Source organism: Diospyros lotus, chromosome 15, assembly GCF_014633365.1.
Source record: "Diospyros lotus cultivar Yz01 chromosome 15, ASM1463336v1, whole genome shotgun sequence".
In the NCBI taxonomy this organism is placed as follows: Eukaryota; Viridiplantae; Streptophyta; class Magnoliopsida; order Ericales; family Ebenaceae; genus Diospyros; species Diospyros lotus.
This window is the reverse complement of record NC_068352.1, coordinates 27,431,048-27,456,584: the sequence shown is the minus strand read 5'-3', so window position 1 is coordinate 27,456,584 and position 25,537 is coordinate 27,431,048. Positions and strand designations below refer to the sequence as shown.

The 25,537-nt window shown below is 32.5% G+C and overlaps 1 protein-coding gene across 1 annotated transcript; it reads right to left on the bottom strand.

Annotated features, from left to right (window-relative positions):
• Positions 1–10,461: 10,461 nt before the first annotated feature.
• LOC127791379 (50S ribosomal protein L6, chloroplastic) lies at positions 10,462–13,815 on the bottom strand. Its single transcript, XM_052321211.1, has 3 exons — positions 13,648–13,815; positions 12,402–12,710; positions 10,462–10,912 (listed from the first exon to the last, which is right to left on the bottom strand). Exons 1-3 carry the CDS (start codon positions 13,680–13,682, stop codon positions 10,576–10,578), a joined length of 681 nt encoding a protein of 226 aa, XP_052177171.1. The 5' UTR covers positions 13,683–13,815; the 3' UTR covers positions 10,462–10,575.
• Between the last annotated feature and the right edge of the window lie 11,722 nt (positions 13,816–25,537).

The following is a 25,537-nucleotide window of genomic DNA, read 5'->3' as shown; positions in this document are numbered from 1 at the left end:
ATAAATACCTCGTCTGAAATGAGAGGAAGCAGCTGGAGAGACAGAAGAGAGAGGTGAGTTGAGTAGCTCTTCTTGTAAAGTGCAAAATAGAGAGAAAAGTTTTCCAAAGAATAATAAGAAGAAGAAACTGAGTCGTTGTTGCTGTTTGGGATTGTACCTTATCTTCAACCAAAGCTTTTGGACCTCAGATCCACCACAAGATGTACCTAATCTTCAACCAAAGCAAGCAGAAAGTAGCTTCCGAGTGACAGAATTGACTTTCGCTCGCTGTGCAAAGGACAATTGGAAAGCTACCTTCCGCGTTCGCAATAGTAAAGATGCGCGAGAATGCAATTAAATTTCTTCTGATTGCATCCACAGCGACGGTGACCAAGGCTACCAACCAAAATTAAATGCTCGATTTAAAATGTAGCGTTAAATTTAGATATTATTATGTTCCTATTACAAAAATTAAATGCTCGATTTAAAATGTAGCGTTAAATTTAGATATTAAAATTAAAAACTCAAGTAACGTTCATTCTTTTTTGAAATTAACCCAACTTCAAGTGTTAGATTTAATACTAACATCATGGGGAAAATATGATTAAAAATAAAATTATTATTAAATTTTTATATAAATTGATTGAATACTAAGTTTGTGATGGCTGTGAATTAAGAATAATTATTAAAATTATTTTTCTTGATATTTCATTATTTTGAACTGAAAACATGAGAGATTTAACCCTTTGAGATAGCTCAAGTGGTCGACTGTATGGGTTTTGAGTGTTGAGTATGCCAAGATTATGTGTTCGAATCCTAGGCAATGCGATAGGTATCACTTAACTACACAAGAGGTCACGGGCACGGGTCTTTGACCCGGACTTACCTTGGCTTGACCCGATGGTCCAGTTCGAGTCATCCCGTAGGTTATAGGGTTGGCAACGCTCATGCCAAAGATGAAGCTCCTCGATTCTTACGTTAAAAAAAAAAGAAAAGAAAAAGAGAGATTTAGGATTTAATGTTTGCACTGTGATCAAACAGAGTTGTGTTTTTATAGAATAAAATAAATATATAACAATTACAATTATGGTATAAAAATTTAAAAAAATTATTACATAAGGCTTAATAGATTTAAAAGTGTATTAAGTAATATTAATTATCCTACAACTAAAAATTTTTATATAACAATATTAACATAAATTTATGATGAAAGTAAAATAAAAATTATAAAATATTTAAATTAAAAATTAAATATAATTATACGTATTTAAACGAGTGATAAATAGTATTTAAAATAGAACCAAAAAAAGAATAATTTTATAGAGATTGCAAAGATAATTTTTTCTTTTTGTGAGTTACGGCTCAGATTTTTTAGCAAAGATAAAAAGTGTAAATTTTATAGATTACCAATGAAGTTTGTCTAAATTATATTAATTAATTTTTTTTTATTTTTTAAAAATTAATATGTATTTCATTGAGTTTTATAATCACATATTACTTTTTTTCCATAATTAACATATGGTTATTTCTTTTTGTAAATTCTCAAAAATGCCCTCCCCTCCTCTCCTCTGGTGAGAATGCAAATGGGGTTGGAGCAGTGTCCTCCTAAGTCTTTAACTTTTTGTTCTAGCTTTATTAAATCCTTCAAAAATAAATTTATTTTAGTTTAACCCCCCTAAATCAAGTCAATAAAATAAGATTCTCAACAAAAGAAGTTTTCCAAACAAAAAAAGTATTTATTTTACTAGGTTTTTCATTATGAACATAGATGGAGATGAATAGCTACACATTACATGATGAGCACAGAGCTGCCATGCTTTCGCCTTTTGCTAAAGACTATATAAATAGAAATCATATCCAAATTTACAAGATCTATTCTAAATATGAATAGATCTGGGTTGGATTACTACTTTATCAAAACTAGATTTTTAGATCTGGGACACTGCCCAAGGTCCCATTGCACCATCGGGTTGAGCCCGCCCCACCAATTGCAAGCAGTTATCAGGCTTAAGTCCAAAGCTAATTGCTCTTGGATGGGCCAGAAGAGCCAGGCCGAATCTCTCATTTATATGTTGCAAGCTCCTTTTGTAGCCAGAAAAGGCCATGATAGCAAATAAGCGAGCAACCAAACACCAGGCTGAACTAGAGATCAATTCAGCTCGCATTGCTCATATTTACTGGGCATCATCAAGAAATTTGTTGTCACTGAAAATATACCATTAATCTTTTCATAAAACACCATTTTAAGAACTTGTTTCTCTTCAATTTCATACTGGGCCAAAGCAAAAATCATTCATAAAGTAAACTTAATTTTAGTAAGTACGTGAAGAGCCTTAGCCAACTGTAGATGGAATCAAAATACAATTGAAATGGGACTAAGAATTACAAAACTTAACCTTAAAGTTGAAAGATCTCAAACCCGTTCAAGGCCAAGAGACCCCCCTGTCGTGCCATGCCGAGAAGTTGCAAACTTTGCGAGACTTGATCAATGATTCCGAATATTCCTCTGAGGTGCTACTTAGAAAAAATGGCATCGCACCACCTGTCAGTCTTTCCCCTATCTATAAATAGAAGGCTCGCCTCCTCATTCAAGGTGGTAAGCTCAAATTAGCAGTCGAACTCTCTCTCATTTTGCTCTCAAGCACTCTCTTCTTCAAAAACTAACTTAAGCATAGGAGGGTCCGTAGGTGACCTCACCCTTACATCTAACTAGTTTTCTCTTTTCTTGGTCTCTCATCACTAAGGAAGCCTCTCGTTAGAGTGTTACTCATCACCTACAGGGTGTAATGTCTTGCTTTCTCGGACGCATTATAACTTGGGACAATTCTGAGATAATAAATTTTTTTCTTTCAAACTTAAAGCTAAATCACATCATTCTTCATATCTATCCCAAAATTTCCATTCATTTATCTAGAAAAAGAATCATTATACACATCAAATGCAGAAGCAAGAATCGAACCTGATATCTTAACGTAAATCGAAATTTAGTTCTTATATCATCGCTCATCAACATAATTTAATACATAGCATAAGTTCTCAACTAACATTAACTTTAAATAGGATTATACATCATTATTCCTTAAAACGTTCAGAACTCAAAGTAATAAAACTTAAATACATAGGCTGCATTACATACATCTCAATCATCATTCAATTCATCATGCATTTTGTTAAATGTCATTTTATGCCTCATTCATTCTCGTATCTGTTCCAATCTCCATCCGGAACGTTTGAATATTTCAGAGGCAAACCCCAAGTTAGATGATAAATCATCTAAGTAATCTAAGTAAGGGAACAAAATATTTTATCATGCATGTATGCAATATATTACTTATTCGTAGGGGTCAACTGCACCCTTTCATTCTACTCAACATTTTTACAGCCATATCTTTCGAAGTCAAAGTGTATGGGGGCACTCTTAGTAAAGTAGTGGTGTCAGTTCATACTCCCAATGGACAACATGCGCATGATCAATGATATCAACGTGTATTTATGCATTTCATACTCATGTCATGTATGCAGTCTACGTGATGGATACATATCAGAGTATGTCAATATGATGAAAGTATCCCCAAGGATCAGGGTTTGAAACATAAATCACCTACAAACCAAGCTTTTTTCATAAACTAAATCCAGTTGAGAAGTACCACTTACCTTCTCAAGCTTATCGGGTTACCTCGATATTCGTGCCTTGTCTCAAAATTCGTGCATCGTCTCGATTTGCGTGCCAACCTCAAAATTCGCATAGTCACTTCAAATTTAAGTCTCAAAGCATCCTAATCACCATAATTATTTAAATAAGCATTAAAACCTATTTTTTCATAATTTCTTGTATTTTCTTTATTTTTCACTCTATTTCTTCCTATTTTTCTCAATAAATCCAAACTAAATATTTTCTCAAATATTTCACTATAAAAATTCATAAAATAATATTCCCAAATTTTTGAAATTTTTTAAAAAATTTTACTTACCTTAACTTGGCCTCTCTGGCTTCCTTGGTATGCGAGTCATATTCTCGAAACTCGAGCCTGAACCATTTTCTTGCCCAAAATATCTGAAATATTAATAAATATTCATTTCCTATTTTTTAGAATTTTTTCGAGAATTTTTCCTATTTTTCTTCTATTTCTTTTCTTCTTTTTTTTTTTTTTTTCTTTCTTTCTTTTTTTTTTTTTTTTTGTTTCCTTCCTTCTTCTTGTTCCTCTTGCCCCTGCAACTACCATACGTCATTTTTCTTCATTTTTTTTTCTTTTTCTTCTTCTTTTCTTTCTTCTTTTTCTTTTTCTTTTCTTATTCTTCTATTCTTTTTCTTCTTCTCTCCCCTGCCTCCTACGCGAGCAGCACCTGCGCCATGCCCAGTCGTCGCCTCGCCCTATCGCCAGGCCTTCGTTGGCCGCTGCACCGGCCTTCGGCCTCACCTGCACGCACACACGCACCGTCAGTTGCCGCAATCGGCCTCCCTGTTGCTGCTTCATTTTTCCTTATCTGCCATGGCTGCCTTTGGCAACTGGAAACGGCCACTCCTCGGCCGACCTCTCCCTCGCGATCTCTTAGTCGCTTGCTCGTTGCCTTTCTCGGCCATAGCTTATTGCCGCGGCTGCCTTCTTCCTTTGCTTCCGTTTCACTGTCATTTTCTTCTTGCTTTCATTTGCTCACATCTCCTCCATTTCATAACCATTTCTATCGCCTCACACTTGCCTTGTCCATACTTTCTTTGCGTACAAATCAACCTTATTGCCAGCCATCATGATAGCAGGACATGGAGTGAAGGTTGCAAGGCATGGCCATGAATGGCCTCACACATGCCCACGAATACATATTATATAACTATATATTAAACTACAATAATAGAAAAAATACATATTTTAATCTAAAAATTCATCTCTATTTCACTTATACAATTCCATACACCCTCAAATGCTGAATTAAATTGCATTACAACGCAAAATTAATAACTTCAAAGTTACTCGATAATGAAGATTTCACCCCAGTGTCCTCGCTAGGCTATCATTTCATTTCGAAACTACTGAAGGGTTGTTCATTACGAAAAACTAAAGCCCCCTCAGGTTTCCGTTGACTTCCTGAAAGTCCCCTACGACAATTCAATTTTGCAGCCTAAATAACAGCTGTATCGAAAACTGTTCCCGATCCAATTTCTTTCGATACCATAAATCCTATCTTGAAACGCTCATCGAGACCCTATCATTTTCCTTAAAAAATTTCACCCCGAGACATTCCCTACAGTCGATTCAGTACTTATAATTTCTATCAAACCAATTTTCGGTATTCTAAATTTATCGAAATTACGTAGCAACCTCATACAAATATGAGGTATTACATAGGGTCACTTGTACACTTCCTTGAGAGGGTCTCCCATACTAAAAATTACCTTCTCGATGGGGTTTCCCATACAAAACCTGCCATCCCAGAAGGTCACCTTCATACGCCTTGAGATGATTTCACATACTAAAATTTATTATTGTATCTAAACAATAACAATTGATGTCGTTTATGGGAACCCAACAAAAAAAACCCAAAGAACACTCACTCACAATGGCCTAAACAAGAAACAAGCAACAAACCCTTTCTTGTGATGCTCACTCACTTAGGAAAGAGACATTCTCTCGTATAGAGGGGCACCCTTAGCACTCACATGAGGGTTAGCCACCTTTTACTTATCAGCATTCAGATAAGGGTTAACCACCCTATACTCATCAACATTCACGTGAAGGACAACCACCCCTTATAAGATATCATTTGTTAAAAAATAATCTTTGAATCTCACACTCTAACACCAGTCACCTTGGCTCATTTGAGCAAGTTCTGTATGTGGTCCCTTGGGCAGAGTCTGAAGCCCTTTTACAACAACATGAGGAAGGGATGAGGATGCTTTGCGAAATGGCTGGGGTATTACAAAACATGGTCTCTTATACTATGTTACCACCCAACTTGAGGAAATTTGTATCTAAAATGGTTCCACCACAAAGGACTTTACAGAGGGGTACCTGAAAATAGCTCTTACCAAGAAGCTACCTCGGACACTTAGTCTCGGTTCTATCTTTCTCAAGGAACTCAATCAAGGTGTCTACCATGAAAGACCTTCCCACGGGCTTTCCTTCCCTGCCAAGATTAAAACCAAGAGAGGAATGAGGGTTGTCGAAGACTGAGGGATGATAGGCAAGGCCCTAAAAAAAGGGAACACTTACAAATAGTAGCGAGTACGTCCATAGGCAAAGACCGAACTTTGTTAAAAGACTAAGGAAAAATAATGAAGCTGATAACCTTTCAATGTATAACACTCAAGGAACAACCTACATGAGGAGAATGATTGAAGAGGTGTTAAGCAAAATAGGCTATTCCATACCTTTAAGGACTAGCCTCTAAAGAGAATCCCTTTTGTCCTCCCTTTTGCATCATCCATAATGGATAGACCCCTGCCAAGGAAATTCAAAATGCTGCAACTTTCTACGTACTCGAGCAAGGGCGATCCTCACAACCACATTCAGAGTTATGAGTCCCTGATGCTACTTCATGGGTGGGAGGATGCAATCATGTGTCGGGCTTTTCCTTTGATTTTAACAAATTATGCCCACACCTGGTTCAATGGCTTTGTTAAGGGATCCATCTCTTGTTTTGACAAATTAAGGGTGGAGTTCTTCATCAAGGCTTTTAACAACCTCAAAAAGAAGGATTGCACATATTTGCTCAGTATCAAACAAGGTAGCAAAGAAGCTTTTAGACAATATGTTATTGTTTTAGAAACACAACATTAGAAGTGAAAGATCTACAAATGGGCATGGCAACCACCATAATGCTCCAAGGGACAACATCAATACTATTGCAAAAATCCCTAGCTCTAGATCAGCCTACATCGTTGGCAGATTTGTTTGCTCAAGCTAACAAATATATATTACAGGCTAAAATAATGCAAATAGTTAGAGGAAAAGAAGGTAGGATCAGAAGAGAAAAAGAAAAAACTCCAATGAAGAAACAAATTAGAGGGAAGAGAAGGCTAAAAGACATGACGGTACTTTCCGACTCTAGTTCAAGGAGTATACCCCTCTCACACAGTCACGCTTCAACATTTTGGCAACCATTGAAGAATCGGGCCTTATTCAATTCCCTATGAAGATTGACAAGCCTATAGGGAGGAAACATGAGGCTTTTTGCCAATTCCACAGTACACATGGCTATTCCATTGACAAGTGCCAAGACTTAAAGAATAAAATAAAGGCTTTGATCAAAAAACGAAAATTGGTAGAAGTTGTGGACACGGAAGCCCAGAAGGATGAACATATTAACTATCCCGAATGCTAGAGGCATAATTTAAGGCGAGAAGAGTAGTAAAGGAGAATAAGCTTTTCCAAGAAGCACATCACATTGCTCGAAGACCTAAAGCCCATGAAATAATTCAAAATGTGTATGAACGCTTTAAGGAAGTATCATGGGCAAGGTTAAAAGTTTTAAACATTTATGTATGTCATTAAGCGATGCAAGAATAAAATGATGCTTGTCTTGTTGCAATTCCCTCCTTGTGTATTCTATTTTTCAAAAACAATGAGTGCACTAAAAGGGTTAAAACTCTGATAAACAAGCAAAGCCTAGTATTGAAGTGTAGAACACGGAGAACGATATAGGACTTATTATTCAAAAAATTGAAACGCTAAAGTGTAAGAACAGTCTAAAAATAAAAAATGCTAAAAACATGAAAATAGTATAAAAAGTAAAAACACTAAAGCGTGAGAACGGTTTAAAAACCGAAGAGCAAAGGGCGAGGACAGTCCAAAAATTTAAAATTACAAGAATCGTAAGAATGCCAAAGGAAAGATCTAGCATTAAAGGGGTGAGATGCATAAGATTGAACTAAGAATTGAAAACACAAAAATGACCTAGGATAACCTAGAATCAAAATACATAGATGCACAAGAACGATAACCTGGAGTCAAAAGCATAAAATGCATGCGACTGGATTAGAACCGAAAATGTAAAGATTGCAAAAATAATCCGGTATCCATTACCAACAATGTATTGGAGAGCGAGCATAATACCCATCCACCATTCACAAAGGATTGGGGAGCGAGCGCATCTCCATCTTCTAATGAGAAACGAAGTATAAGTGGTAAAAGTTTTGAATGATGTACAATTTGAAAAACAAAAATTGCAAAATTTTATGCAAAAAAACAAACACAAGAATCAAAGGCATATGAGGCGTGAGAACTCAAAAGAAAGCTAAAATGCAAAGGTGCAAGAATGATCTGAGGTAAATTCGACATCAAAAAGTGTGAGAATGCACGAGCATAGTCTAGAAACCATCATTTAAGACAAAGGAAAGACAGAAAGACTAATAGGTCACAAAAAACATTATTTAGGTTGTATAATGGTAACTATATGTAACCAATGGAACATCTAATTAACCATTCAAATCTAATAATTTGGATTATTACCTTGTTTTAATTTAATTAATTCACAAGATAAAACAATGCCACATCTTGTTTATATTTCTAGAGAGAGAAATGACCCAATCATCCACATAATTTCAAAGCTAGCACCATGAATGTTCTTATAAGAACTTCATTTTCATTTGTTTATAAACGATTATTGTTATAGAAAATGATATATTTATGAAAACAAAAACACAAAGCTATTTGATAAATTTATTAATTTATGTTATCTTTTTATCATATAGTGGCAAAACATTCATAAGTCCATGTAATATAATTTTATTTCTATTTAACAGTTATAATTCTTTATAAATAAAAGAAACACATATTTCAATGAACACATCATTAAATGACCAACAACAACATATCCAGCCTTTATCCCACTATGTGGGGTCGGCTATATAAATTCTAAACTTTCATGTATTTTTATCTTTTATCATATTTTCATTTAGATTCATACACTTCATATCAAACTTTAATGTCTATTGGGTCTGCCTCTACCTCTTTTTTTGACTAATTGTTTCATTTCATCAACTCTCCTCACATAAGCGTCTCTTGGTTTCCTTCTCACATGAACAAACCATCTTAGTCTAGCCTCTCTCATCTTCTCCTCGATTGGCACTACCGCTATCTTATTACGAATAATTTCATTTCTAATTTTATCTTTTCTTATATGGCCACACATTCATCTTAACATCCTCATCTCTGCTACACTTGTCTTTTGCTTATACTGGTATTTGAGTGTCCAACATTTTGAGCCATACAACAAAACTGATCTTATGGCTGTCCTACAAAATTTTTCTTTCAGTTTTAAAAGGCCATATTGGTATTTTATTGTTTTTTCATTTCTTTAGGAAAAAAAGAACAAACACAATAAGAAGCTTAATTTTTTATTTGATATTATTGTTTGTGCTATAATACTAACACGAAAAGTCTCTAGAGTCCTGACAAATGCTTCAATCATAATTAATCTAGACACATGTTCATTAATAATTCTCAAGTAGTTCTTCATGCCATGTGTTTTTTGATGGACGTCAAGAATGAGAGGGATTGTGGATTTGTTCAATTTCTCCCATTATTCTACGACGGATAGAAAGACGACCTATTTCGAAATCAATTTGTAGTTTTTCATGAGGTGTATAATTTCTTTTTAAATTTTAGGATATATATAAAAATCTTATCAATATTTGTCATAATATTACTTCTCATTAAGTTTAATAAAACTTATATGAAATATAAATAATTTTCACGAAAAAACACTAATAGAAAGAGTCAAAATGCTATGAAAAGATTAAAAAAGGGGTTAATTCCTCCCAGCCTCTATGAATTAAATGATTTATTTAATTTAAAAAGAAAATCAATGATTTATTTAAAAAATATATTAAATGCATAATTGTTAAGAGGAGTAGAGATGAATATGAGTTCAACTTGCACTTAAATCACCACAAGTTTCGTTGAAGAAATATGCGGAGGTTTATGAACTAAAACGAAGTCAAGAATTGTTATAAATGTGAGTTAAAAAGATTAATAATACAATCTTTCTTGTTATAAAACTAATATCATGAGACACAATAAGACATTTGTGATATGATCTTCATTATTATTTCTCTTATGTTTAATACTACATTAAGAAAATATATGATATGACATTAACGTGTATAATGTTCAAGCTTGATATGCATTGACAGATTCTAAATTTTCAGGCAATACGCCGATGTCAACATGACATGACACTGGTACTAGATTTATCAACAGTGTCACGAGGACCAATAAAATTTTCATATTAGAGATTGACCGATAAAATAAAGACAGAAACCCAGTCTTAAGACATCATGACAAAGAAGATACATGACCAAATAAACCTCCAGCGTGCACTGCTGGCCTTGCCTCTTAACCATAAGCAAAAATATGCGATTAAATCAACAAGAACAAATAAGATATAAGATGACAAGTCATCAAGAAATAAGGATTCTATCTACCTACAAGAAGAATGATGTGAGTGCCTTGCGCTTCACATGACATGAGCATCTATGGAAACAAATAAGATGAACTATCCATTAAATATATTGATAAGCTTAAGTCTCATGTACTCGATCCAAGCAATGCAGTTGAGCTAAACTAGTACAAAAACAGATAAAAGAATAGCAAAGCCAGGCTACTTCTTCTTCCCAGCTTTGCCCTCCTTTCTACGTATTACCTCATCCGCGTACTTCACACCTTTACCCTTGTAAGGTTCTGGAGGCCTCCATTTTCTAATTGAAGCAGCAAATTGGCCAATAGCGGACTTGTCATATCCGCTTACAGCAATTCTTGTATTGTCTTCAACCTTCACCTGCAAGCCGTCTGGGATTTGCATCCTGACCGGATGAGAGAAACCTAGATTTAAAACCAAGTCTTTTCCTTCCAACATTGCACGATATCCAACGCCCACCAATTGGAGTCTCTTCTCAAATCCCTTTGATACACCCACCACCATGTTATCGGTGAGAGTCCTGACATGAAACAGAGTAGACCTAAGAAAAGGGCATAGAACACCCCACATCCAGTGTTTTATTTAGCCTTCTTTCAACAACATTATGGTAAGCTCTATCTCATATGAATTGCTAAAATGGTATTTGGAAAGCTTAATCAAATCCACATTCATCAATTAGCATTTACAACACAGATTTCCTTGGTATTAATGACTACAAAAGACAAAGAAAATAAAAAAAGATTCCAATGAACCTCAAGGCTTCCGATGCATCCAAGATGACAGGGGACACCAGAGAAAGTCATCGATAACATTCCCCAGCAGTGACTGGAAAAATAACAAAGTAATATGAAATTCACATTTTCTTCAATTATTATATCTCTAACTCAACCATGCATCTGTTAGTCATAAGTGAATGTGATTAAAAGTTGTTACAAATAGTATACATTATAAATTTCTCATTTCAGTTTAAAGAGCCTCAATGAAATTGAGTTGGTCCTTTGTTTCTGTTTTCTTCAGTAAACACATATCCATCCATAAGCATAAATATATTATATTATATACTGAGAAAAGGAAAGATATTCAAGTTTACAAATTGGATGAATGCAGGGTAGGCCCCTGCAGCATCATCCCCTATGGGGAGAGGGAGGTGATATTATTATCCGCTGATATCTCAAGGAAACCAAAGCAGGCAGGCTTGTATTCTAAGCCAAAAGAAAAAGAAAAAGATGATTAAAATGCTCCATAATGTTGCACTTTATTCAACAGAGTGCCTTTGTTACGATTTCAAAATAGTTGCTCTTCCAATATAACAAAAGCAATCAGCTTGCAGAGTTTAGGGGTGACAACAGTGTAGTTTCATCAGCTCCCTGATGATGAAATCCAGTTAAGGTAGTGCAAGAAAGAACAATATACATACATATATATATATATATAGAGAGAGAGAGAGAGAGGAGAGATTTTCACATTACACGGGTCTTCTGCATTCATGCTGTCAGATGGAAATTCTCTATTATTCTGTTATAGCACTTGAAATTCCTGAAATTATTTAGCAATGTAGGTTCTGCCTGTACTTTCTGATTGCATTTTGCAGAAAGTGCCCATCTCTTGGTAACTTGGCATGGTAAAAGATTAATCACTATTACCATTTGTAGCAAACTTGTCTCATAGAGTCTTCTACAACTTACTCTTTTTGAACAACAAAATCACCTTGGCACTCATTCAGAGAATTGTACGCATGGACACCATGAAAATCATAAAATTTCAACACAAATATCTTCTCCCCCATAATTTTTTAATAAAAATTTATCAAAAGTTCCTAGTTCCTACCATGCATTAAGAAAAGTTGCTACAAGAATTTACATAAACAAGATCTACCAGCATATATTCAAATCAAATTATGTCCTAAAATTACAAAAATAAACAGATATCAAGAACAAAGGAGGTGCATAAATCTCCAAGCATGAATACATAACTAAATTAATTAGAAAACAAAATTGAAGTGATCTTACCTAAATAGACCATGCATTTGATTGGCCCGTCTTGTTTCCACTGCCTTTCTAACCCTAAGGGCACCTGACTCCTCCCTCTCAACTTTTACTTCACGTGGATAGGTAAGTGAAAGGTGCCCTAGAGGACCCTTCACTTGCAAACCTTGACCTTCCAAAGTGATTGTCACATTAGATGGAACTTCAACTGGTTGCTTCCCAATTCTGGATTCTTTACATTCTATAGACTTCCTCATAAAACCAACACGAGTGATGGGAGTGCTTGAAACACATATCCCATTTCTTTCTCCCCAAAATGCCGATCTCAAGTTGCTGACATGAAATGAATATAATTATCTTAAAAGTCAGAATTAATTTGGATCAGTTTCATTGGAGCAAATAACTATGACATTAAAGCTCTTTCTGCACAGAAGCTTTTAAGTCAGAACCAGCCCACGAGAGAGAGCATTTATCAAACAGCTATGTTCAACCCCTTACAAAATCAATTAAACCTGAAAAGGCCAATGCTACACAAAAGAGGAAGTTCATACCCTTCTCCAATGATAACTATGACCAATCATACTGGCAAAACTGGGACCAAAAAATACACCTAAAAGTTTTGAGTGCCAAAAACGAGAACTGAGTCTAACAAATGTAGTAATGATGCAAAATTAGTTCTAGATTCAGACTAACGTCCCAACACCCTTGATCAATAGCAACCAATCATACATAATTTCGACCCATTAATGTTTCACTCTCCACTGAAGATGCTCCAATCATCAACCAATCAAGAGTAACTATTCTATCAAAGTTGGAGTTGTGAAATGTATGCCATTTCTCTCCCATTAATGCTATTATGAAATACCATAATTCTTAACTGAACTATAACAATTACTGCCAAAAACCCACCCAAAGATTTTCTCGGAATTAGTCTCCATCCCAATAAGATTAAGTGATGATGTTCCAGTACACAAACAAAACGAGAACAGTTGCTGCGTTACCATAAAACTACAACTCCTTACATGTACTGAACAACAAACACCAAGCAAAAACCCTAAACCATGTTCAAGTATATAAGACGGCATACCCATATCAGGAATCCATCATAAGAATCCAATTTCATAGCAATTAAACCCCTCAGAGAAAATACACAGAAAAACCCGGTTTTGTGTTGAAATCAAGAAGAACCATCTCAGACTCACGATATTGAAATGACCCAAGTAAAATACAATTCCAAATTAGACAAATAAGACGTGCATATAACACTTACCAGGTTTGCAAGGAAGCAGAGATTGAGGAAGCCATTGTTGGTACTTGGTAGCTTCGGAGCTGGAGTTGTGACTTGTGAGGACCCGTTTCTGGGACTCGACGAAAGGGGCTATCCAAACCGAATGTTATCCGCTCCGGGCTTTGCTGTAATGACCCTGTTATCCCTGCTACTTGATCATATCTCCCTTATTACCCCTCTGTTACGGTTGATAGACTTTCAATACACCGTCGCCTTCAAATTGGATCGCAGTGGATTGGGTAATTAACTTTTGACAGTCGGGGTGAGTGTGAAAAGATGTAATTGTACTTAAAATTTTTGAAATATAATAATTTAATTGACTATAAGTATAAAAATATAGTAATTTATTTGATTTTTTTAAAATTATAATAATTAAATCAATCTTTAAATTAAAATCTATAAATATGTTACCCATGTCAAACAACATTATGTTGTCCTACACGGGCCTCAAATTCTCTCGCACTCCACCGCTGTGCTATACTCGTCGACCCACCCCATGCACTCTACTCCCTTGTAATGTTGTTTAACATGAATAATATATCAACTCTTTAATAATAATTTATTTGACTTTTGCCCTTAATATTTATATAAAGATTCAAATCTCATCTTGAAAAAAAATGTATATAACATTTGTTCTTAGTAATTTTTTATTTTCATAGCTTTCTTAAATAAGAAAAAAAATATTCTCCATATCTTTCTTTCTCTAACTAGAAAAAATATTTTATTTTTGTCATTTTATTTTATTTATTTTATCCCACTCCATTAGTAACTTTCTCTCAAAGAAAACCTTTAAGGTTGTGTCTAAATATAATTATTTAACTCTATTGTTTTTCATTATTTCAATATATAATTTTTAGAAAGATTTAAATTTGGGTCTAAATCCACTAAGGGTGTGTAATACCTGGTCTAAATGATTTGAAATGTGCTTTTCAAATCAAACCAACATATGTTTGAAACTATCAAAGATATTAGCTTAGTGATTTGCGCTAGTTGAATTATAATAATTAATAAAAAAGAGAAAACATATCAATAACACTAAAATTTTATATTTTAAAAAAAATTAAAAAAAAATTAAAGGGATTATTAAACCAACCTATCAAAGTTGTTAATTTGCATGGTTAGATTGTGGTAAAAAGATTGGTAACAATTTGATTGTTTTAAAGGCTTTACTCCAAATAACTAAACAATAATTGTGAATTTTATATACCACTCCTAAGGTTTGCCTATATTGCGGTAACCACCTCTGTATTTTTTAAATTAACAGACACCTTCCTTTAGTTTTATAATTGTGAAATACTTTTCCTCTGTTATTAACAAATAACTATTAATTCTTTCTCAATCCCAACTCCATCTCTTTTAATTTAATTATAAGAAAAAATAATAATAAATTATGTTTGATTGACCAATCACCTCCATTGTCACTTTGAATCCAAAAAAGAACCCAATATTAAATGATTCTCAGGGGATTGAAAATAAAGTTCAATGGGTTTGATTCAAACTTAAAGTGTTCAAATAAATGAACATTCGGGAGTTTCATAAATTCAAATAAGAGAGATAGGGAGAATAAGGAGCTAGGGTTTCACTGAAAACAATCAATGGATTTTCGAGAAAACCCAATTTCACACAATAAAGCTTTTCTAGTGAAATCCTATTGACTAATAAGATTTCCAATGCAAAAATAAGGAAAAACTTGTAAACCCATCATCAACCAAGTGTAATGCATCGCCAACCTATTGCAATGGGTTCCCATCTCAATTAATGTCGATAAACATGATAAATAAATTGGAATAAAAAGTAAAGTTGATTGAAATAGAGCTAGTAGTCAGTTTTGCCAATCATCGAGAGAATGAAATGAGAGACTAAAATGAGAAAGTGCTAAAAAAGAAACCAAACAAGGAAAGAGAAATTGAGAAAGAGTGATATATAAAAGAGGCTATAGAAAGAGATAATACATTGTTTAAATAAAAAACAAAATAGTCAATTTTCATGCTTAGTTAACTAAAAGGGAAATCTCCGTCATTTTTTAAAATACAAGAGTATTAGTATAATTTAATCAAATCTCAAAGATAGTGCAAAAAATTTACCCTCTATTCGAAACCGCCCAACTCATAGCTTTGCAATTTGTGCAATTTCAACTATAATAATTAACAAAGAGAAAACATACCACTAGCACTGCCATTTAAAAAAAAAAAAAACTTAAAAAATTTTGAGAGTTGTTAATTTAACTATCTCAAAGTTACTAATTTGCACTATTGAGAGTGAGGTAAAAAATGTTAATGATATTATAATTGTTTCAAAGACTTTACCATGAATAATTAAATAAAAAATTATGAATTTATTACGAACAACTCTCAAAGATAATATGTAAAATTTACCCTATGTATTTTTACCTAAGAACTCTAAAAAGTTATCCTTATGGTAATCAAAGACATGTATTTTCACCTTTCATTACTAGGGTTACAATCGAGTTGAGTTGAGTTTTGCTAAGCTTAAACTTGACTTAGTAGAAAAATATTGAGCTCGAGCTTGAAAGTTTGTTTGAGTCCGTGACATGGTTTAGGTGACTCGAGCAACTCGAGCTCGCGATAAGGTCAACAAATAGCCATAGAATTGTGAGAGAAAGGGAAAATAACAAGAGTGTTAACCATGACAAATGGTGAAGGTGATGACAACACTAATAGGGGCAAACACAACGACGAATGGTAAAGGCAATGAACATGACAATAGATAACATAAATGATAGAGATGACGATAACAATGGAGAAAGATGATGGAGTCAAATGCGACCAACAATGTCAATGGTGAGGTAGACAAACGATGGTAGCGAGAAATAAGGCGAATGAGACAACTGGGATAACGAAAAATAGATGAGGTGAGATTTGAGAAAAATGTAGAAAAGAGGAAAAATTGGGGATTAAACCCCAATCTTGTGTAGAGAGGGAAATTGTTTTGTCTTTATTAAAAAACAATTATAAAGTTTGATATTTTTATGTTAAATAATATATTTATAAACCAGCCTATTCACGAGGCTTTTTGAAAACTTCTAATTAAACATGCTCACAAGTTTCTAATTGAGTCATTATGAGTTTAATTTTACTAAATTTAAGCTCAACTCTTTTATAAATCAAGATTCAAAGTTACACTTAAAGTTGGTTCATTTACTTTAACGAATGAACTTGAATAAATTTTTGTCAAGTTGAACACAAAATAACTCACAAATGGCTCAACTTATTTGCTACTCTATTCATTCCTAAAATTACTGGGCACAATATATACCGAAATATTATCCATGAAGTATTATCCATACAAGATTGTCCAAATATGGAAATGATAGTATCAAAGACAAGTAGAGTAAAAGTAACCCATGGTGGTATGATCTTTGATGCATGGAAATGGCTCGGAGATGTTTTAACGTTTTCTAGATGTTTCCTATTTAGAAAACGTCAAAGATGGCCCAAAACATTTTTCTGGCAATTTTTGTAATTTTTGAAACGTTTTGAGAGCATTTTACAAAGTATAGAAAATTGTTAGAAATGTGTTTCCTCTCTAACCACCGATTATATATTACTTTCTTTTCTTCAATCTTCTTCACGCCACTTGTCCTTTAGTCCTAGACTTAATTTCCATTTTCGAATCCTGAAGATCGCCGTTGTCATTCTTTCGTCGATTGCTTCTATAACATCCCGATCGAGCGATAGGAAGATCCGAAACAACTTATCCTGATGGGCCTACACGAACTTCCCAGGGGGGTCACCCATCCCTAGATTATCCCAGGTCAAGCACGCTTAACATGGGAGTTCTTTGCCAACATTAAGCCCAAAAGGTATCCAGCTGGTGTTGTTTCCTTTCTTACACTATCCTCGATATATACTAACTTTTCTGGGTTCTCGGGGTATTACATTCTCCCCCCCTTAAGCATATGACGTCCCCGTCATGCGACCTTACAACCGGTCCCAGATCTCTCCCCCTTGCATAATCGATGTGGGATTCGCCTAAGGTGCCTACACGCACCCCCCATAGGGGCCTCACGCCCCCCTCGGGACTCAGCCTCCTCACTGAGGTTTGCCCCACCACCGCGCTCAGAGGCTCGGGGGTCAGCTCTGATACCACCTGTAACATCCCGATCGAGCGATAGGAAGATCCGGAACAACTTATCCTGATGGGCCTACACGAACTTCCCAGGGGGGTCACCCATCCCTGGATTACCCCAGGTCAATGATTAGTGGTTAATTTTATAAAAATTTTGTTATAATTATATCCTTCTTTTGATCTTAAAAATAGTTTAAATTAGATATTAATATATATTTTATGGTTATATGCAAGTTTAAATTGAAAAATGAATGAAATGAAATTTTAAAGTAAAATTTAATAATAATAATAATAATAATATATAAAATTATATATAATACATATACATCATTATATGCATTCATGTAATATATATAATATAATATAATATATATATATGTGCCATGTGTAATACATATATATAATATATAATTTATTAATAACATTAAATTATTTTTATTTTTTTTAGGCTTGAAGAATTAAAGCCCATGAAGAAATCAAACCCATGGAGAAATCAAGCCCATGAAGAATTCAAGTCCATGAAGAAATCAAGCACATGAAAAATTAAAGTCCATGAAGAATTCAAGCCCATGAAGAATTAAGGCCCAATTTGAGCAACCCATGGAAGATATTATTTGGAGAAGGCCCAAGGATTATTTTTAATCCTAATGAAGATTAAAAACCAATTTATAGAAATCTATTTTTATTTTTTATGTGAGAGCTTTATTAGGTATGTTTTTTAGCTAAAATCCATTTAACTATTAGGTGGATATTATAGCTAAAATCCATTTAACTTTATGAATGCTTTATTAGGTATGTATTTTAGCTAAAATCCATTTAATATTAGGTGTGTATTATAGCTAAAATCCATTTAACTTTAAGTGTGTGAGTGCCCATTAGATATAATTATGTCTAGTTGAATAATTGAAATTGTGTGGTTTGTATTGCATCTTGTGGCCTATAAATAGATCACTTGATTGCATTTGTAAGGTGATTATTATTCTTGAATAAAAGTTTAGTTATTTCCTTAGAATTCTCTCTTTGAGAATTGTTTTTGTTCTCTCTCATTTTCTTTAGTATTTTCTCTTGTGATCTTACTTCCTTCATTTCTTCTTTTAAATTCTTATGTCATTTATTATTACTTTATTATTCACCGCCTAAATGGACGGTTAGTTTTTGCCTTTAAATTCTTGCAATTTTCATTCTTATCATTTAATTGTTCACCGCCTAAATGGACGGTTAGTTTCTTCTATTTTAATTCCTGTCATTTAAATTCTGTTATTTAAATTATGTCATTTAAATTCCTGTCAATTAATTTAATGGAGATGAGTAGCTAAATCTAATCTTGGGTTAAGGCAAGGACAGTGTCCAACGCCAATGATTCCCAAAGAAAGCTGCGTTTTAAATAAGTAACCTTAATTTAAATTTCAGTATGAGTGTGTATTAATTATTGAAAAATCACTAGGTTTGGATTGGAGCGTAAGCCTAACTTAGAGCTTTCATGCCATGTATGAGAGTTACTAGAACTGGAAACGCTATCATACCCAAATCCGGATGATTAATTTAGTTGTTTTGTATATTAATTGTAATTGGATTTATGGAAGTTGCTTAAATTAGAATTCCGCATATCATGTATGGGGATTGCTTAACCTAGAACTATCATCATCTCTAATTGCATTTAATAACAAATCCTCATATCTGAAATTAAATTAATGTTGTTAATCTTTTATGCTAAAATTTGGGAATCAACGGGTTGGTACTGAAATTGTCTTAACTCAAGTACTATCCAATTTTATATTCTCACTTAAAGTATTTATTTCAATTACTGCCTTAATTTATTTCCTAGTATCTGTTGTTTAAAAAACCATAAAAACCTTGTTGCCAATTTATCCAAATGCGTGTGTGCTTGTGTGACATTCTTTTTTATTTTGCCATAAATAAATCTCTCAGTGGACGACCTGGACTCATTCAGAAAATATAAATTTAAATTTGGACTACAACTGCACTCGTACACTGACGAGTATAAACCTCTCACCTAAACAAAGAAAAAAATATAAAATTTTTATTGTGTTTTGTTTTGTGTTTTAATTGCAGGGTGGGAGTGCAGCCAGTCAAGCACGCTTAACTTGGGAGTTTTTTGCCAACATTCAGCCCAAAAGGTATCCAGCTGGTGTTGTTTCATTTCTAACACTATCCTCTATATATACTAACTTTTCTAGGCTCTCGGGGTATTACAGCTTCTTACTTGTTTAGTGCTCATGTCGTTGTCGATCGAGCATTGGTCTAGCAGTCATTGTTCCCTCTTGTGGTCGTTCTCTCTCATCTTCTTTGCCTATAGCACTCGTCGTCAATTGCTTCTTGCTGCTCGGTGCTCGTGTCATCATTGATCTAGCTTCGATCTCGCAGTCATTGTTCCTTTTCTCAATTGTTCCCTCTCACACTTTTCTCAATTGTTCCCTCTCACACTCGCTATCAATTGTTTTTTGCTATTTGGTGCTTGTGTTGCCGATTGCTTCTTGCTTTTTGTTTGTATTATATTTGAACTATTTTTTTATAATTTTTTATATTAACAATTATATTTACAAAACAAAAGTATATTTTTTTAATTTACACTTTACCCTGCATTTTTATTTATTATTTTTTTTAAAAATATTATTTTACTATTTTTATTTTATATGAAAATATTTTTGCCTTTCCATTTCGTATGGAACTGATAGTATCAGAGACCCAGGGAGTAAAGGGTGGCCAATGATGATATGATTAAGTCTTGTCGACTAAAAAGTTTATGGCTTACCAAATCTTTGGGAGTTTTTGCAAGTCCAAGACTGAAGCATAAATTTGTTTTAGCATATTAGATCTACCAAGCCTCGAAAGCTTGTTTCCAAGACTGAAGCATAAATTGGTTTAAAAAATTGTAAAACTGTAAAATTAAGACGTAACCTTAAAGTAAGATTTAGTTTTATGCATTGGTAAAGCTTCACGTGGGTGGTTCTAATTAAGTTTGAGTATAATCTATATTATAAATAAGACCAAGAAACATATTTCATATATATATAACTAAATATTTTATAATTTCTTTTGAGTTAGGATTATGTACCGCCTAAACCCGCACCATAAGAACATGTATGTTTAGATTAACTGGAAGCATGAATTCCTAGCAACAAAATTAAATAAATTATATGTGATGTTTGAATTTTGGTTTTATTTGGAGTAATTTGTCAATTATTATGTGATAGATTATTGGTGTGATTGATGTAGAAATTATGAATATTCCTTGTTAATATGCTTCAAATCACTCAGTTTTAGGTCATTTTCAGTCCTTTGGCAAATTTGGAAATCAGAGGTAGGAAAAATATTATTTTTGAAGGCCAATTTTAGAGACAAATGATTTTCGTTTCTAAACTCAATATCGAAAAGGTAAAGACGAATTTTACCATCAATTTTATCAAAATTTAAAGATAATTTTTTTTTAGACAGAATTATTCTGTATTTATTTGTTTAGCAACGAGAGTTTTAGAGATTGACCAAAATCCATCTCTAAATCTTTAGAGATAGGTTGAAATTTGTATGAGATAGAATTTTTAAGGTGTAGAGATGATTTTTTTTTTTTTTATCTCTACAATTGATATTTTTTCTAGTGATAGCAACAGCGTGGATTTTATTCTCAAACATATTATCGAGAATGAGTATTCCAACTTTGAAGAGAGAGAGCGAAAGGACATATCGCATGTCCAACTATTATTTTAATATTTTACATAATAAACTAAAGTAATATCTTAATCTAGTAATCCCTTTCTCTATTTTTCATAATAATTTAAATTAGGTCTATCCTCTTTAATATGTTAAAGTGCAACTATTATTTTAATATAGTTGTCTATATATGAATATACATATATATATATATATATATCGGACTCGGTCCTGGATTTTGAAGGCATAGGGCAAATTTTTTTAAGTATGCCTCTTTATATAAATTAAATAAAAAAATAAAAATTATCAACTAATTAATTTTATTAAAATTATAAAAATTTAAAAAAGATAAGGAAGAATAATTTGGGACCTCATTAAAACTTTGTTTGGGGAGAACACAATGAGACAAAACCCCAAACGAAGGAAAAATAGTACCATGCATTATAAACATTGTATTAAAAAACGAAAACTATATATTTGAGTCTATATGCTTTCTCTCGAATCTCCGTAAGTATTTTTTGATTTGATCAATCTTCTGTTCATCTAGAAGTGTAAAAAAATATTCAAAAATCGGTGAACCGAACCAAATCGGATTGAACCATGCCTTTTGGATTGATTCTATGGTTCAATGGTTAGGTTTTAGTTCTAAAAAATTAAGAACTAATATATTTGATTTGATTACTGTTTTTTTTTTTTTTTCAAATCGTGGTTCAAATCGAACCGAAACCGATATTATATTTATATATATTATAATTTTTTAGATATATATATATATGCATAAATAATATCATTTCTTAGAAAACTAGCGAGATTCATAACTCTTTTATTTCTAGACTTTTATGCGTTATTACTATACTAAATGGTCAATGTAATATCATTTTATGAGATAGTCTATGAATTATTTTGTTATACTTTTATTTCAAGACTTGAAGCATTAATGAAGTTATGAATTTATTTTAATTAACAAATTTGTTTGTAATTTCATATTTTGCGAAAATGTTTAGAAACTAAATGTTAATTGGATAAAACTGAAACCGGTCCGGTGTGACAGATTAACCATGGTTTGGTTTTATATATATAATGGTTTGCTTACGGTTTTTATTTTTTTAGAACCATTAAAAATGGTTGGGTTACTGGATTCTTATACAACCGGACCAATCCGAACCGTTGACACCTCTACTTTCATCCTTCATAATTAATCGAAGCAAAAACAATCATTGCATGTACCTATAAAATAAAACTAGCAATGAAATATTCTTTTGACAAGATACAGGCGACAACTTCTTTTGTTAATTTTTTTTTAATTTTGGCTTGTCGCCCTGGTAGTCTTGGCGCAGGGCGAGCTCTAATATATATATATATAATAAGTTGTTATAACATATTATTAAAACTTTACCATAAGACAAACATTTTTCTCTCAATCTTTTAAGTTAAAAATTATAAAAATTGCTCCCTTTCTCATTGACTCATTGTTTGGCGCAATTTCAAACTTACTGCAGGACAAAGAATATATGATAAAGAATTCAAATGGGTTAACCCTATCTTGAACTTTAACGATGATGATGATAAAGTCTATTAAGTGCATCGAGATTTCAATAATCAGGCATTAGTACAAATATCTTTTTAAGTATTTTTTTATATAAAATTTTATTAAAAAGAACTACGACTTGCTTGTCTGGAAGACCAATTAAGTGAATTGACATTTATACTTTTACTTTTTAACTTTTTATAATAAGGATATAAATATCAATTCACTCAATTCCGCTCCCACTTTGACAAAATTGGAAGGCAAAATAATGATCATTCGTGATATTCTTGTATGATAATGATGAGATTTGTAATTAAGGGCTTACTTATATAATTGAATAACAGGGATTATGCTTCATAAGAAATTTAATTGCAAAAATTTGTTATCTCTATTTTAGTTTTTAATAAATTATATCTACAGCCGAAATTGGAGATGTAAATTTATAAAACAGGACAGGACTTCTAGTTAAATATTCAAAACCATAATCCAAATATCCTATTTTTAGTATGAATACGTTGGAAGAAGGAAAATGTTGGTGAGGCTCAGCTTATAGGGCAACACGATTGGGCCATGCACTGCTCATTGGTGGTTCAGCCCAAAGTATATCCAGGCTGGGGCTGTTGGATTCCATCGGGTTCCTTTACTGGGATGCTCTCTTACGGAGTTTATATCGTTTGGTCTTACAATTTTTAATAGAGGAGATAAATTTAAGTTTGATCCATTAAGGAGTGGATTTGAACTTGAAAATCGAGTCTACCCACCACTTTCTGCTGCCCTTAACATAAATTAGGAGTTATAAGGATGAAAGTAAAAGAGACATTCATTTTTTCTGTTTCTATTTTCCCACAACACAATTATCCAAATATGTGGATTGGTATTGGGAAGAAAAAAATGAATATGTGGAGGTGGTAGGGGCTTTCTTGAGTGCAAAAGGTGAAATTCCTTATCTTAAAGATCTCCCAACCACATTACCTCACGCACATAAAAGAGGTTAATCACGGTACACAATGACCCTCAAGATAGCAGGTACAGTGTATAGTGCCCACAAGAAGCTACTCTCATAGGAAGATGAAACTCTCGTATTGCGACTGTCATAACTCAAATTTGCATTCTTAGGTGCAATCTTCTATTCTATGAATCATCCATATTACGTCATGATGAGAGCTCCCTGACCCTAACAGAAATGCTTTGAGAATCACCACCAACCAAATAGATTCTGTTATTATCATCATAAACTTCCTTTTTTTTTTTTTTTTGCCTTTTCTTTTGCTTTGAATTGGCATATTTGCATCACATGCTATATTGCATGTGCATGCTTCTTCTCTTTGCTTTTATTATTAGTAAATACATATTTTATTTTTTTTATTTAAATACTTAAATTTTTTTATTATTTCAATTATATTCAAGAATTATATAATTTCAAGTCAATTGCATTCTTAATTTTTTTTTGGGTTACAATTACACTTATAAACTATGCAATTTTGAATTAATTGCACATTTCGCCAAAATTGTTAAGAAAAATGAAATAATCATAGTTTAGAAATATAATTGAAACAACACTCAAAATATATAGTTCAAAGATGTAATTGAAATAATAAAAAATTTGAATGTCTAAATAAAAAAAGTGCAAAAATAAGGGATAGAATATGTATTTTGCTTTTACTATTTTTTAGAAAGAACAAATTTAATTGTTTTTTAATATTTGCATTCTGACTTATTGGATAAAAAGTTGGTAAATGTTCCCCCACCAAATTGAGTACAAAGAAAATGGTTTTATGCACTAAAGTCCTTTGCTTTACATGAAAAGAAAACTGCAGGCGATAAGGATATAACATATAAAGTCCTTTGCTTTGTATGCCAACTAATGTAGATGTATTTCAGTTTTTTAACTATTTATTATTTCTTAAATTAAAGAAAAAAAATATAAATAAATGAATCATAATCCAATGAACAACATATTTCAGAATTTAGATAGAATATGTTTTTTAAAGTAGTGTTTGTTAATTAAGATATAAACTGAAAAATATAAAATATGAAAAATATTCTAAACTTTTGTTATTTTTAATGTATTTGTTAAAATTTATCTGATAATATTTAAAAAAAATCACATAATTTTTTATTTGTCATTTTTTAAATATGTTTATTTCTTTTTCTTTAAGATAAGTATATATTGGACTTTACAGATAAAAAAAATGATGCATATATCTTATAATATATTTTAAAATATTTAACAAATAATTTAATAAAAATCTTAAAATACTTTTCAATTTTATTTTGATTCTTCTATATTTTAATCTAAAAAATATTTTAACCTTATTTTATTCATTTTAACAAATCGCATAAAATACAACACAAATAATATATAATTTTTATTAAATAATTATATTTTATATTATAAAATATATTATTAAAAATATAATAATTAAAATATTCAAAAGTCCAAAATGCCACGATTTATGGGTGCCATTGATATCTTTATTTTCAGAAGAAGAATAAAACCAATGATTGGGGTAGCTGCCTTACAATGCAATGACAGTGAAAGATGCTGTATATCACCCTATGAAACGCAGATGTGTCTCATCACAG

Bases quoted from the DNA above. Each gene is read 5' to 3' on its own strand.
- LOC127791379 (XM_052321211.1), bottom strand. From the start codon at position 13,682: ATGGCTTCCTCAATCTCTGCTTCCTTGCAAACCTG. The intron at 12,711-13,647 runs GTAAGTGTTATA...ATTTCATGTCAG, and splicing joins TCTGCTTCCTTGCAAACCTG to CAACTTGAGATCGGCATTTT. The intron at 10,913-12,401 runs GTAAGATCACTT...GTTTCATGTCAG, and splicing joins CAAATGCATGGTCTATTTAG to GACTCTCACCGATAACATGG.